The 16,538-nt window shown below is 42.6% G+C and overlaps 1 protein-coding gene across 2 annotated transcripts in view; it reads right to left on the reverse strand.

The window, feature by feature from the left end:
• znf236 (zinc finger protein 236) overlaps positions 1-15,896 on the reverse strand; it is a 49,449-nt gene extending 33,553 nt beyond the window's left edge. For both annotated transcript variants that reach the window (XM_028978785.1, XM_028978784.1), the window contains exons 1-13: positions 15,732-15,896; positions 14,562-14,698; positions 13,475-13,639; positions 13,048-13,226; positions 12,606-12,736; positions 10,908-11,080; positions 9,640-9,768; positions 8,863-9,036; positions 7,893-8,100; positions 7,403-7,675; positions 3,427-3,630; positions 3,212-3,344; positions 248-508 (exon numbers count right to left, since the gene is read on the reverse strand). In XM_028978785.1, the coding sequence (XP_028834618.1) occupies positions 248-508; positions 3,212-3,344; positions 3,427-3,630; positions 7,403-7,675; positions 7,893-8,100; positions 8,863-9,036; positions 9,640-9,768; positions 10,908-11,080; positions 12,606-12,736; positions 13,048-13,226; positions 13,475-13,639; positions 14,562-14,698; positions 15,732-15,879 (2,315 nt within the window). In that variant the 5' untranslated portion in view covers positions 15,880-15,896. The remainder of the gene's footprint in view (positions 1-247; positions 509-3,211; positions 3,345-3,426; positions 3,631-7,402; positions 7,676-7,892; positions 8,101-8,862; positions 9,037-9,639; positions 9,769-10,907; positions 11,081-12,605; positions 12,737-13,047; positions 13,227-13,474; positions 13,640-14,561; positions 14,699-15,731) is intronic.
• Between the last annotated feature and the right edge of the window lie 642 nt (positions 15,897-16,538).

Here is a 16,538-nt window from a genome sequence, read left to right on the forward strand (position 1 = left end):
TAGCAAGGGGTTAGTTTCAGTTTTTATTATTTATAGCTTTAGCTTACCTATATTTCCCTATTCTTTGTAACTACCTCATGGGCAGAAACACAAAGCATACGGAACAAACAAAAATAAATGAACACGCACTGTAACTGTAAGCAGGGCGTGCAGTCTCAGCTGATCAATGAGATGAAGTCATTGAATAGCTGGACCAGGAGAGTTTGGTTAAGACTGGAGAAAATACCATCCCCTCCCCCCCACACACCTGTGGGTCTTCATGTGTTTCCTGCAGTTGGGTGAAGACTTGAAAGTCTTCTGGCAATAGGGGCACATGTAAGGTCGAAGGTCACTGTGGGTGGTCATGTGGCGGCGGAGGCTGCTGCTGGTGGTGAAAGTGGTATCGCACATGAGGCACTTGTAGGCTTTGAGTCCGGAGTGGGTGCGAATATGGGCCTTCAAGACCCCTGAGGAGGAAAATCCCTTGCTGCACTGTGAACATTTGTAGGGCCGCTCACCTGTGTGTGACCTGGGGATGAGGAAGTTACATAAAATATTAGGATCAGACATCTTAGCAACAGATAAATTTAAATAAAATATTGACGTTTTTGATACCAAAAAGGGAAATTTATGGCAAACTTAATTGTGAATACATTGTGAAGCTCTCATGAGAACCAGCAAACACCATGATCTTTTAATACTACTGCATACCCCAAGAGCCAGTAGTGATTTACATTTACATTTACAGCATTTATCAGACTCCCTTATCCAGAGCGACTTACAACCAGTAGTTACAGGGACAGTCCCCCTGGAGCAATTTAGGGTTAAGTGTCTTGCTCAGAGACACAATGGTAGTAAGTGGGATTGGAACCCGGGTCTTCTGGTTCATAGGCGAGTGTGTTACCCACTAGGCTACTACCACCGATTTACATCAAGTCCTGAGAGGAGGAAATGTAGCGACTGGTTCACACGGTTACACATCTTTTCACACCGTGCATGACTCCCACATGAATGCTCTCATGATTAGCAGAACGCATCTCGGTGGGACCTCGTCAAGAAAAAAAGGGGCCAAGTGGTAGTAGAGTTGGGTGAAAGTAGGTAACGTGTAAGAAATGAGAAACAAAAAAAATACAGCAACAGCGCATACCTCACGTTACAACAGGAAAAGAGGCACCGGCATCATACGGAAGAATTACAGGGTTCCCGAGTTTGCGGATGGTTCTGGAGCTAATAAGAAGGGGCAACAGGAATTCTCCTGAGCGGACGATGAGAGACAGTCACTATAATGTCCCTGGTCCTTTTAAACTGTGAGTATAGACACCCGTGATTTCCTGGTGCTTGTAGTGTTTATACTGTCCTTCTAAAAAACAGCAGAACCGTAAGTACAGCAAATTATGTAACCTGGTTTCCTTATAACCCACATACAGCCTGCTCATTTACTCTATTACAGAACACTCCCAACCATCCACATTGTTTAACAGTTAATATTTTCTAATAGTTCACTTTTGTCTTCTTTTTATGAGATCGAGTGGCAACGCCCTCCTCCACGTCCCCCGATCTCGCCTTGAGCAGAAAGGTGAAAGAGCCTTCGCAATTGCTGGGCTCCGCCTATGGAACCAGCTACCAATTGACATTAAACTTGCCCCTACAACCTCTGCTTTTAAATCCAGGCTTAAAACTCATTTGTACTCTTTAGCTTTCCCAGACTTTCAAAATATCCCTCAATGTGTCTTTATTTTGTTCAGCCCTCCCTAACTTTTGATTTGTGGTTTGTGTTTCTTTATATGCATTCTATATTTATACTCACTGAATTAGGCCTCCAACAGTCAGCTGGTGCCTGAAATTATTACCCTCAGGGATGCCACTCGGTTGCAAATTAATTGTTGTATTCTATCCTGTTCACCTGACAGTCATACTGAAACTAATGATCAGCAAACGAAACAGTCAATACGTTCAGTAGCTGATCAGTTTCGGCAGTCTGACTCACTCTGCAGATGCCAAAAATCGCAATGAATCTGTTGGCAACAATAGGCATCAAAACTGCATGGACCTCCCGGGCCATGCGATGCATCAGGATGCAATATGGGCTAGTGGAGGAAGTGTAATGTTCTAGAAAACGCAGACCGCATACACTCCTTAGTGCAAAATTGGTTAATTGAACTTGTAAAACAGTTCCTCAGAGCATCTATCAAAAGCAGTGGTACATTAACACTTTTGGCTGTACATGACAGACTGAAATTATAAGCTGCATACAAAAAAAATAATTGGCCACTGGAGGGCTGACAACATATTTATAACCTCATTATATTATAAAAATACATATTTTTTCAGTATTTTTTCAATATTTAAGTAAACAAATAGAGAGGAGAGGAAAAACAGGAAAAGTGCATAAAAGTCTTGGGTGGTCACAACCTGAATTTACATGCCTGTGCTCAAGAGCTAATTGGAATGGTGAAAGTTGCCAGCATGACCTCATCACAGTGATTACGGTTAAGTTTGGAGGATATACGTATTTATGTTCTCTCCCGCATCTGGGAGCTTGACCTTTTACGAAATGGACATCTCTGTGCACTTACCCTATCAACAAAGACAAATATTAGAAGCTAATTCAGCATACAAACTTAAAGGGTAAAATGACACTGTGAGCAACCAGTGATTGGCCTTACAATGACACTTCTGGATGCCACATTCATCCTTTTCCTTAAGGCTCCATCTATATCTATCTATCTATCTATATCTATCTATCTATATCTATATCTCTCTATATATATATATATATATATATATATATATATATATATATATATAGAGAGAGAGAGAGAGAGAGAGAGAGAGAGAGAGAGAGAGAGAGAGAGGAATATATACATACATACACACACACATACATGTGAGATGCCCACTGATGACACTAGTTACTCGTGTAGGATAGGGATGGGAAATTCTCTGGGCGGAAAAAGCTTGAGAAACAGGAGGTAACTTTTCACTTTATTACGAAAAGATCAGACCATCTGAGCTGCCACTCTCTGATTGGTGAAGCAGAATGGCCAAAGCACTCTCTATACATCTCGCCATTTCTAGCCACTAGACAGGCTAGGGGAACTGGTATTCATGTTATATTAATGATAGGGAACCTATTTAGTTTCACTTCAGTGATAAAACTTTTCAGAATGTAGTTTGGTTTTCACTGTGAAATTTGCTACCTAGCACAGAATATTGCAGTGCTCACCCATACCTGACATGCTGCTTCAGGTGGCTGGACTTCTTGTAGGCTTTGTTGCAGTACACACACTTGTAAGGCCGGTCATTTTCCAACAGGTCCAGATACTGTGGTAAGGACCCACGTGGGTTCTGGTTCTGAATGAGTCCTATGTGCGAAAGAAACGAACATGAGGTCAGAGTTCTATCCTCTGCATCAACTATTGGATGTGTGTGGCGAGTTGGTTATACCCATGTCAGTGATGAGTATAGGTTCCTGGAGGGGAATATTGGGTACGGGCAGGTTGCTTTTGGACACCCTGGCCTTGTGTGGCTTGCGTGGGTACTTGTGCTTTTTGTGCTGCATGCTCTTGAAATGTGAGGCAATGTGGGTCTTCCGATGTCCTGAAGTGCGGAAGATCTTCTCGCAATGAGGGCAAGGGAAGGGACGCAATCCTGGCCAAAATAAAAAAATAAAAAATGAGATCCTCACACACAATGAAAATAGATGGCACATTAAAAAATGAAAGGCCCTTGTTTTCAATACACCCCCAAGTGGAATTCCTAGCGATAAAAAGGGTAGAACATTATTATGAAAGAACAAATGGCAATGATTAATAAAGGGACCGATCCTCCTGAGATATAGGGCTTGAACACATGTGCAAAACAGGCAGAAACTGATAACCCGCTCACTGGCATTGAAAGCAATGTGTCCAAAATTGGCAGGATACACTGGTCATAATTCCTCATTTTCTCACCACAGTTGATACCAAGGTTTATTCCTCACCTACTTTCTTGTTTTATGGTTCTTTATTACAAGTTCACTTATTGTTTTCTTTGCACTATTGAATCAATTCCAGAACTGGAGTTGGATTTACACTGCCCGGCAAAACACTGCACTGGTGCCGTTGCAATGCAACAATTACACCACTGGCAACCTAAAACTTCAACCCCATGTGCTCAGGCATTATCCCATCCACACACCCCACCATTCATAAATGTTAAGCTTTTGGCCAAATGAACACTTCTGACCAGACACTGCTTGGGTCAAGGACCATTCCCAACAAATCGATGGCCTTGCTTAGGCAGTGGGTTCCAAAGAAAGCACTGGTGGGGCTTTTAGCCACCCGACAACACCCCTGACAAAAACAGTGCAGGCTAGGTACTTCTAGATATCTGGTCAATGTAGGTCAGTTGGAACAAATACATGGCCTTGGAAAAGTGCCATTTTGTTCAGGTTTTAGCAATTAGCTTCAGTGTAACACACGAATGAGTACACGCGGAACCCCTAAAGTCAGTGTTGCAATAAACAACTGCACAATACTCGAACAGTCAGGCATATTAGATATATATATTTCTGTATGTATATTTCAGCACATCGTAATTGTCAAACATTCCTTAATCCAGCCATGGCACCCAGTACCAGCTGAAGTCTGTACGAATTATGGGGGCGGGGGATTACTGTTTACTCAGCAAACATCTGAAAAAGCTTATATTTGCCTTCCTTAGTCCTGAAAGCCTCGATGCACTGGTGCTATAGGACCAGAAGGGCATAAAAAGCCAGACCATCGTTCTCTCATGCACAATACACAGACTTCTGTTAGAGATCTAAACCTGATTACTCCATCAGTAATTGCGTAATAAGACCGGGGTTAATTACGCAAAATGCGGCCTATATAGCGGTAGAGCAGAGCCGCGAATGGGAAAGGAGGCTCTCTCACTGTCAGATACGGGGATTTAGCAACAGTGCTGCATTGAGGAATGAAAAGCAAACACGCTATGTTGGTCTCATTAAAATATAATGGGAACCAAGCTACCGTATGGCTCACAGTCTTTTTTTTTTTTTTAATTCTGCAGTCATTTGTTCATCTGCTAAACAAGATTAACCACCCACACAGCACATTATGCTTATTATTTAATGTGCTTTATTACCATACAGCGTAAGTGCAGGTGAGAGTTAGTGGATACCCAGAAGGCACTGCATCCAGTTGGTCATGCTTCTGGGGTCAGATAACCTACTGAAATGGTCCCCCAGGTTTCCCAGTTTATCAGACGCCCTTATCCAGAGTGACGTACAATCCGTAGTTACAAGTTCATATTAAAAAATACATTATTTTAAATGATTTGACTTGTGACTATTTTTTTCTGAAACTACAATAACAATCTAATTATTACAGTCACCCTGAGGCTTAGTGTGTTGCTCAAGGACACAATGGTAGTTAGTTGGGTTCGAACCTAAGTCTTCTGGTTCCTTACCCACTAGGCTACTGCCACCCTAGTTGACAGAACGAGGCACTGAATGAGCCTTTTGGCCTAAAAAACACATGCTTTTTTCAAATAACAAATCTCACAGTAAACTGGCTTTAATAAATAATAATAACCTATGTCACCACAAGGAATAAATATGTAATTTAGCAAACCAAATATACACAGCAACTCAATTCTAGCAGGTGCAAGATCTCATTAAAACATGTCAAGGACAGGGAATCCAACAGGAATGAAAAATACCATCTCATTTGACACCATGACAGGCATTTAAATTGCTTTCTAATATGGCACTATGATCACCAAAACAAAAGCGAGTTCACCAGCGATGAAAAGTAATTTATTTGGGGGAGATGCTATTGCTTTTGTTTTTAAAGTAAAGTGGCATCGTTCCCGTCATTTATAAGGTGTCAAACATAATGATCATTCATTCAAATGGTGCCAGTATAACAAAATAATAATAAAAACACCTATGTACAATACATAAATTCACCTTCAGTCTAATCAGACATGATCTATTTCATTATCATAATAATCATAACTCAGTTGAGCAAAACACAATACACAGCTCATCGTCTTCAGCGTCATTGTAACTGGACACTGAGGTGTCTGTTCAGTTTTGTGTAAATTTGGAAATTTTACCCAAGGCAAAAATATAAGAATAAAATTTCTCCCAATTATATGGTCAGATCTGCCATCTTATATATATCCACTATATATATGGTGTAAATATAACTAATTAATAAGGGTGGTAGTAGCCTAGTGGTTAACACACTCGCCTATGAACCAGAATACCCAGGTTCAAATCCCACTTACTACCATTGTGTCCCTGAGCAAGACACTTAACCCTTAGTGTTTCCAGGGGGGACTGTCCCTGTAACTACTGATTGTAAGTCGCTCTGGATGAGGGCGTCTGGTAAATGCTGTAAATGTAAATTAACACAGGAAGCAAAGCAATTTTAGCTCTTGTGACAGCTTTGCTTTAAAATGTCTGCAAGGGGTAACCAACCAAAAGTGGTCTGAAAGCAGTTTTAGAGGCTGTGGAAATTTCAGTTTCTTCATCCACAAAACCAACACAAGCCGCCCTTAAAGGGCTGAGGAAGTAAACAGGCCACTTCTAAGGCAATTATATCTTTAGAATTTAGCAGAGAAATTAATATCATGAAACTGTCATCTGTACCCACCGATATTAGATTTTTTTTTAAGCAATTAAAACATGAAGCATAATATGCTGTGCATGCTTCCTGTTCTGTTTACTCATTGCTTATGAACAGAAGAAGGCAGAATAAATGGCTGTAAGCCTTTCACATGAATTTCCTTCTAAAAAGGCTGGTAACTACTATTTATGGCGGAAATAAACTTTTAAAGGTCCTGACATAATTTTTTTTTTCTCTATCGGTCTTAGTGGTCCCCTAATACTGTATCTGAAGTCTTTTTCTGAAATGGTGCACAATTACAGCCACTTTAATCCAGACCCACAATGAGATTTCCGCAGGACGCAATGTGTTTCGGCCATAAATTAACCCTCTGGTTCTTCAGAATCTTGCATGAGAGAACTAACATTTGCACTTACATCCAATCAAAAAACAACTTCAATGCTTCGCACGTTTGGAAGCCATGACGGTCAGTGGAGTTTCTTTTTTAAGGGGAGGGGTGCGAAATTCTCTTGCCGGACAAAGCATGAGAAAGGGGAGGTAACCTTTCCTCCTATGACAAAATGAGGGGAGAAATTCCAGATCAAACCATCTGAACTGCGGCTCTCTGCACGACGAGGCAGACTGGCAAAAGAACGCTTCATATATATCGCCATTTCTAGCCACTGCAGGACAATTGACAGGCTAGGGGAACTCGTATTATAATAATAAGAGAATTTTCATGTCAGGGGACCTTAAACAAATCCTTTGAGTGGTCAGTGAGAAATGTAGTGATATTATTCTCTGGTAAGGGTAAGTGCAGGTCTCACCTGTATGTAACCGCATGTGCACCTTCATGCTGCCAGACGTTGAGAAGCATTTCATGCAGCACTCGCACTCAAAGGCTTTTACGCCCGTGTGAGTCTTCATGTGAGCAGTGAGGGTGCTCTTGACAGCGAAGGCCCGGAAGCACTGCTTGCATTTGTAGGGCTTCTCGTGTGTGTGGATGCGGATGTGGCGCACCAGATCGCTGGGCTTCTTAAACTCCTTGGCGCAGTAGGGGCAGCCATGCCACCTCACTCCATTTTCTTCCCTGATTGTGCCTGTGGGGGGAAAAAAAGGCTTTTAGACCAGACCCCAGGTTTCAGGAGCTTCTCAGAAGAGCAGCAGGAGAGCAGCTTCACTTGAAAAATCTCATCTTAGCACTAAGATACAGCACTGACTATATGCCTGATTCCCAAACCCGAGTGTGTGGGGGTCCTTTTTAGCGATGAAAGACAACCACACACACTTAACAACCCACACCATCGACAATCCTACCAGGCATCTGCATGGGCTTCTTGAAGATGCTCCTCTTCTCTTTCCTCACAAACTTCTCAGACCCTGCAGGTTTCTTAACCTCGGAGGCAGCGCCCCCTGTAACTTGGCCTTGCAGCGCCAAGTCAGGCCTGGTTCCAGTTGGCACGGAGCTGTTCTGACCACTGGACTGTACAGGGATGGCACTCAAGCCGCTGTTTTCAAGGGCTTGCTATGGAAACAAAAAGTAATTCCATATTAAATAGATATCAGTATTTATGAAATATCAATCCTATTAACCCTGAATTTAATAGTGGAAAAAGATTCTTTGTAGCAATTTATTTGTATAGCTCAGAGATGAGCCTAACCTACGTGGGAAATGAAAGCTGATAAATTAAAAAAAAAAAAAAGAAGAAGAGAGACAACTAAAAAGATGAATAAATTCATCTCAGCCGTAACAGAATGAGAATTATGAGCTATTATCATTGCCTGTTAATGGCTTTATTCAAAACCCTTTTTCAGTAATAACAGTCCTAGACCTTCCTGAGGAAGCCGTGTGAGCTTATTCTCCTTTTTAACCAAAAGGATGTGCCCCGAGCGGCAGAACTAAACAGGTTGATTGGCAGAGCAAAGGCTATCATCTCAACAGGGGTTATCAGGAATTCTGTACAAAACAATTTCCAAGGCCTTTGTGCTCGGTGATTGAAGAGACCTCCTCATTTCTTACTTCATTTACAGCCATCAGGCTCACCCTTTCTAAGCAGTCATTTGATGAGATCCCGGCTGCAAGATGAATAAATTTGGTCGGGAATGACGGAGGAACAAATAAACAAATGTTGCTGTTTGCAACAATGCCGATTTGCTGCAAGACTGAGCCGCAGCGCAATTAAGAAATGGGCATGTGCACATCTACCGATTCACACGTGCCTGTGTCTGTGTGTGTGAGCTCGCGTGTGCGGTCAAAATGTCCCCGGGAGCTGTTTATTTAAATCACCTGCAAGATGTCCTGGTTGATAGCTGTCTCCATGGCAATGGGCTGCACGGGCGGCTGTGACTGGGTGCTTTCCCCCGTGCCCTGCTCAGAAAGCTCCAAAAGCTGCTGGATCACGTCCGTCACGCCCTTGGGGCCCTCAGCCCCACTCACGGCCTGGCTGGGCTCCACCGCTTCCTGTTATCCAGAGAGCCCCGTTCACACTTGTAATGCATGTGCACCCACACTGGAGATCTCTCTCCAAACGAAAGCCATCGAAATACTTGTTGCCAGCAGTGTTTTTGCTGAAGATGAAAGGCTGTCATGGGCGGCCGCAAGGGCACAAGAACAATTACCGCCAATTCGTGGCGTTTCGTGGAAACCGAACTCTAATTTGCAGATGGACGTGCCAACAGTCACAGCTTTCAAAAATGGACAGCTGCTTGTGAAAGTTCACCTTAGAGGAGGTACAAAAACAATGTCCAGGTCACCCGATTTAAAAAGTGATTATTTATCCGTGCCCATCAACACTCAGCAAACCACTGCCAAACGTGCAATAACGAATCTCAAATTAATAACATGATACGAAGGCCATCAAATTACAATAAGGCATAATTTTGTTGTCTAGAGATGTGTAATTAGCAACACATCTGTTCAAAAGATGATGCACTCTCTCTCTCTCACACACACAAACACACACACACACACACAGCAGCTCTAAAGCCTCAACACACATAACAACATCACAAAGACATTATGAGGGTTTATAAGACGTGTGTGTGTGTGTGTGTGTGTTTTTACCTGTGCGGTGTGAGGCTCCTCCACCTCTACAACCGAGATATGCATCTTGCTTATGTGAGCGTTGAGGCTGCCCAGCTTTTTAAACACGCAACTACAATCCATACAGGGGAACAGAGGAACCCCCTTGGTCTACACAGAAACAAAGAGACACAAAATTAGATTAGTTTGTAGCTGATCATAAGAATACGTTTTAGGAAATAATTACACAAATTAATTACAAACCGTGATTAACTGATGATGCATTTGTTGATTTTTACACATAATGAATGCCCTAAATGACTTGTCCAATGATTTATCTCTTAATGAGAGTCAGACAAATAGAGGCTGCACTCTCCTCAACCCCGTTGTTGTGGACCGCTGAGATATTTATTCACAATCACAATTCATCATAATTTATTCATAAAGCCAAGGCCAGCCCGCAGTGCAACTTGGCTTTAAGGATACTTGTGAAAATGAGATGCATTATTCAGACTCCGCGGTCTATGAGCAGGGGCCAAATCTAATCTGGCTGCATCATGCACTCATATTTAACTGACACTTAAGTACATGTTTTCTTTCATTTAAACCAATAAGCTCCCATTTGTGGCAATGTTCTGTCTCAAACCAAGAAATCAATTGCCTCCTCCGATTCCTGCACCTCCCTTTGCTGAGCCAAAATGTCTGACACATTTGAGAAGCAGATGCACGAAACCTTTATTGTGTTGCACCCCACCATGTGTCCCTGCAATTGATCATGTGTAGGTGTACTTCAAAAACGTATACATACAACAAACAACGCCCTTCACAGACTAATGCCTGTTTTACTCAGGAACCATGTCCATTAGTCTGTCGTCCTTTTATCTAAGACCCTCTCATTCACACACACACACACACACACACACACAACAGGAAACCCCAAAATAGCCCTGAACATTAGCACGAACACTGACCCCCCACAACGCCACGCTGCCGAAGAGCTAAACAAGTGTGGAGCATTTGGCCAGCCACTGAATTGAATAAAGTGAATCAGGGGTCATTAGAGTAGACATAATGGCACACCTCGGACAGACAAATAAGTGACATAGAACAATAAGCGACAATTTCAGGCTCATTCTAACTGTATGGCTCTAAAAATATGGCATTATTTGCCTAGTCTTTCATCGTGGCACCACGTGTTGGAGATATGCACGCGTGCACAAAGCAGGCATAACTGTAACAGCGTACAATAAGGGACCGTAAATACGCGAAAGATGGATAATTGCTGCAAAGACCAAAGACGGAGACGTCACCTCTGAGTGCACCCTCTGGATGTGCGACTGAAGGTTGCCCTTCTGGGAGAAGGAGGCAGGGCACAGCACGCAGAGGTGAGGCTTCTCGCCTGTGTGCCTCACCATGTGGGTCTGCAGCACCACCTTCTGGTTAAAAGCTTTGCCGCAGTGTGAGCATTTGTAGGGACGTTCACCTACAATGACAGAGAGGGACAAAACAGAGTGACTCCTTGAGGAAAAATAAGTATGTTTCTGCTTACAGGACCAACACAGCACTCTGGACAGATATTATGAAAAAAACAACGTAATGTCTAGAAAATATGGCACATTACATAATACAAGGTTCTGACAAATTTGTACAAAATAATTTCCATGATTTGCGTTAATTACTCTAAGGCAAATTTTCATGACCATATGAATTATCAGTGCAAATGTGAAAAAAAGTAAAAATTTAGCAGAACAATTTTTAAACTATACTTATGACAACCCTTAAAAATATAAACTTAAATGACAGTGTTTCTTCATCTAAGTTCACGCAAGCCAGAGTAAGAGAGCCAGTCAGGCCTCATCGGGTTCTGGCATAGATCATCAGCTGTAATTTACGTACAGCCAGCAAAGATACAACAGACCTACGCTGGTTTTAAACGTTGTAGTTGCAAACGCAGAAAAATGTTTCTTGCTCAGTCTTACGGAAGCCATGTACTTCATGATATACATTCATGTCTCAATAAGATTTCAAGGACTTCTCCATGACTTTATTTGCATTACAAAAACTTTTCAAGGAAAATTCTCTTTTCAAATTCCATGAATTTTTCCAGGTTTTTAATGACAGTAGGAGCCATGAGTACAAATGGAGTCAAAGTAATAGATGATAAGGAGAGTTTGTACTGTATGTCAGGTCACATTGTTTTACCAGTGAGTACAGGAATACGCTCAGGGTCACACTCAAAGACCACCCACTCAACCAAATGTTCTCTGTGCAAACAGAAGTGCTCACTTGTGCACCAACAGTGCATTAAAGTGCAACAACAGAGTCCAGTTTAAGATTTAATTGGGCTGCGCATTGCCATGAATTAAAGAGTCTTATAAAAGTCTTATAAAAAGCTGCACTTTTCAACATGACATGGTTGAAGTGCACATACAAATTGCAAAGTCAAGATGTTCTATTCTCACCCAATCTCTCCTCACCAAATGCTGTAATTCATCAAAAGGTGCTTCAACAAAGCATTAGTTTGAGGGTGCGCAACAGTTTTTCTTTTTAAAGTGGTGTGGTGTGTGTGCACTTCTTAAATCCGCACTAGATCCTTCACAACCAAAAGCACAGTGAATAAAGGACCTCTTGTGGTCCACATGGATACTGCATCTCCAAACACCATCACTCCAGACAAGCTGCTGGTCATGCTGTTCAGGTAATGACCTCTTAAGCACGTAATTGAAACATTGCAAGGTAACTGTCAGCCGCTCAGAATTTTACAATCAAAATCAGCAGGAGAATTTCCACTTGAAGAAAATTAAAAAAAAAGTTTTTAATGGTTTCATTAAAGTTATTACACACTAATTAGACACTTTGTTATCCGACACCTAAATACTAGCAACCATGAGTGCACATTAGGAGCCCATGCTCAACCTAGCAGGCAAAACGTTCAGAGTGAAACGTTCATTTCAAACTGTCCTTCAGCTAAAAAGGCGTAAAAGAAATGGGGCGTATGGGCACGTCACCTGTGTGAATTCGTATGTGTCGTACAAGCTGGCTGGGCTTTTTGAACGTTTTTCCACAATGCTGGCAGCTGTTCGTGAAACCACTCCGATCTATGTTCTTCTTGTAATTTCTTGTACTTGTGACTATTGGCCTGAAACGACAGAAGTACACAGACAGGGTGTCAACAGGTAATGTCGATATCTTCCAAACACATACGGTCGGTCCAACTTGATTAAATACATAAATCTAACAGCGAAGCGGTTTCAACGTTGTGACTTATCAGTGTGCGCTAATATGGCAAATTTCCGTATGGGTCTCTGAATTCAGAATGATTTTGCATTGCAATTTACATTCCTACCCTCCACTGACATTTCCTAAATCTATATTACCAGGCCTAATGACCCAACCTAGCGGGGAACATGCCGATTTGTCACCCTGCCTATACGCCGAGCCGTGCCTCACCTCATTTTGCCGTGGGTCTTCGTGTGCTCTTTAAGTTGGGTGGGGGTCTTGAACTCTTTATCGCACGTCTTGCAGGTGTAAACCTTGCATCCGTTGATTTCGCTGCGGTGCTCTTCCAAATGCAGCGTGAGTTGACTGTGAAGAATAAACTCATCGCCGCACTCACCACAGATGAGGTTCTACGAAGTTCATAAAGGGTTATTTGCAAAAGTGCTTCATTTGTAATATGTTCATAAAATATTATCAGCCGGCAACTGTGGCACGTTGATCAATTATCTGTTTCTGATCCAACATGCAAAAATAAACAAACAAACAAATAAAAAACTGATTATGGCATCAATGCACTGTGTAGTTACTGTGTGGGAGAAAAAGGAAATTAACCAAAAAACATTATGTGAACAATAGGTGAAATCTCTTGTGCACACACCTCTTCTTTCTCGTGGAGCATAATATGGGCCTTGAGGCTGGCAATGCGAGAGAACTTCTTGAGACACACTGGGCATATGGGGTCTGCAGTGGTGTGCGTGGACTTATGGAGAGCCAAGTTGAATTCCACGTTAAAGGACATGGGACACTGGTCGCAGCGGTGAGGCTGTCACACAAAAGCACATGTGTGGAAATGAGGACATGCCGACAATGTCGTTGCCATGCAAGTCTGAAGAAACATTATGAAAGATCACCAGGGTCCTCAGATTTTTGTTATCTTGCCATTTTTTAATTATGATTAAAGCTATAAAAGCCTAATTTCTTTGTGTGTTTTTAATAAGCTTGTTTACTTATGCGTGCCTTTTCTATTAATGGTCTTGTTCTGGTTGTTTTTTTTTAAGTTTATACCAACTATTAATCAAAGTAACACTTTAATTCTGAAAAGAGGAGGGTTAGGTCCACAGCGGTAGCATTCCGATATCTTAATTTTCCCAGAAGTGTGCATGTATCTTGATAATTGCATGGATAAAATATCTCTGGATTTGTTCTTAATATTTATCTTAAAGGCAATTGTCTTTAAAGATAAAAAAAACTCATTTGAGAAACAATTATCAAGACTGAAAAATAATCCCTTATCATCCTCAACCTTAATGCATAATCAGCAATAAATCTGGAACAAAAGGGGACACTCTGTGAACAAGACAGCATGACATCTTAAGACATCCCCTGTATAATTATTATTTTCTGTTTCATGCATTATTTATGTTTTTTATATATATGTTTAATTGCTCTATTAATTGACATTCTCCTGTGTTGTCCTTGTTTTTTATTTGTTGTGTGTGTATTTTTGACCCATTTACCCATATATTTTGCTTTTTTATTTGTTATAATGCATTTCTTTGTTTGCTGACTGTAGTATTATATTTCTGTCTGTATATCTATGAGGCTTTAGTGTAATGACGTCACGACATTCTGCAGAGCGATGGGCCAAAACACGAGACTTAACTAAACATGTGTGGAAAAAGACCAAGTAACAGTTTAGTGCATGTGCGACGTGTGCATGACGTTAAAAGGAAGATGCCCCCTGCCTTGTCGTTGGCTTCGTGCTCACGAAGGTGCCGCTGCAACTGGCCCTCGCTGGTGACAGGCTGGGAGCAAATCGAGCACTTGTGCTCCTTGGGTTCCGCGCTGCCATAGTTCTCCGACTTTTCCTCCTGCTGTCCTTCTGTGGGGAGTGGAATTCATACACAGGGAGCAAAAATATTACGGAGGAGGGCGAGATAAACAATGACTTTGTTGCTGGCTTTGAGGGCAATTCATGAATTTAAAATGTTTGCATGCGTAGAACCGGCAGGTGAGACGTCCGAGCATCCGGCATCGTTCCTGCCGTGGACGTCGGCTGGTGTTGTGTTTGTGTGATTATGGGGGTGCTTTTCGGCCGGAGTGCGACACCACAACCTGTTGTCGCGTGTGCCGCGTTCAGGGAGCACCGGACTATCGCAGGAGGCGACGGAGAAATTCAAAGTTTTTTTTTTTTTTTTTTTTTGCAAACGCGTTCTCGCGGACCCCCGACTGTCCCGACGCTGCGCATTGGCGTCACGAAGTAACCCGTGCGCGACGACTCCTGTGTCGCCGCGCCGCGCTTTTCCGAGCTTGGCTACTGAATAATATTTATTCAGCGGGGCTTTTTTTTTTTTTCTTTTTTAAATGTGCGTGCGCATATTCCGATGAGCATGGCAGGACCTGCGTCGTCTTGCATGCATAATAATGGCCGAACGTGAGGCGAACGCAATGGGCCGTCGAGTGTAAACACGCGAATATTTACACGGATGTTTCGGGGCTAACGTTAGCTGGTTTGGCGCGCAACTACAAACGCTGCCTCGAAGCGCCAGCGTTAGCCAGCTAGCAAACATCAGCGCCATTTCTAACGTTCACCTTAGTTGTCGTTTTTTTGTTTTTTTTTAAACTAACACGGTGTTTCGATGGCCGAACGCCGGCACCGTGTCACTCCCACGACGCGATAATTTACACTGGATGTGAATAAGTAGAGCCACCGAAACGTTATTAATATCATTCCGCCTCAATCGCTCCTTCGCCGCACAAAGAAATGGACACCCGCAATACCATATCCGGGGACTATATGCGCCGCGTTCAACTGCTTTTTTCTCCGACGCGACTCAGTTTCTCCGTGGGTGGCACACTTGTTTCGAAAGCTTAGACGCTGCTCTTTTTATTCGTGGCATTTTTGCACAGTTTACCTGCGTCGTCGCCGTTCTTATCCCTCACTTTGCGAGGCCGGCCCCGCGGCATAGTTCCAGGTTTCTGGGCGGGTGTACTGTGAACGATTTGGATTTCAAAATGGCGACCGGCGAGCGGCGCCGGAGCCGGAGAAAGCAGCGAGGCCATGAACTTCTCTCCCGGCCGACGAGCCAGCCAGTCGCCCCCGCTGGGCGACAAATGACGGAGGAGTGAGACATCTAGCGTGCACTGTGGTATTGCAAAGAGTCGCTGTTCGTACAGTAAACGAAGTGTGCGGAACGCTTAAAAGGCGCCTGGCGATAATAAAATCGGAGTTTGCACCCCCCCCCTTGTTTTCTGACATAATGTTTCAGGTTTTTTTTTTTAATCGATGCACATTCCAATTATATTCAAGAGAGAATTATTTTCAGAACACAGTATTGAAAAACTGTTTTGCACAGACCTCTAAGTGCAATTGTAGAATATATACACACACAGACAGTACAGGCCAAAAGTTTGGACACACCTTCTCATTCAATGTGTTTTCTTTGTTTTCATGACCATTTACATTGGTAGATTCTCACTGAAGGCATCAAAACTATGAATGAACATATGTGGGTTATGTACTTAACAAAAAGTGGAGACCTGACCTCCACAGTCACCGGACCTGAACCCAATCGAGGTGGTTTGGGGTGAGCTGGACCGCAGAGTGAAGGCAAAGGGGCCAACAAGTGCTAAACAGGAACTCTGGGAACTCCTTCAAGACTGTTGGAAAACCATTTCAACCTCTTGAGGGTCATTGAGAGAATGCCAAGAGTGTGCAAAGC

This window comes from Denticeps clupeoides, chromosome 5 (assembly GCF_900700375.1).
Source record: "Denticeps clupeoides chromosome 5, fDenClu1.1, whole genome shotgun sequence".
Classification (NCBI taxonomy): domain Eukaryota; kingdom Metazoa; phylum Chordata; class Actinopteri; order Clupeiformes; family Denticipitidae; genus Denticeps; species Denticeps clupeoides.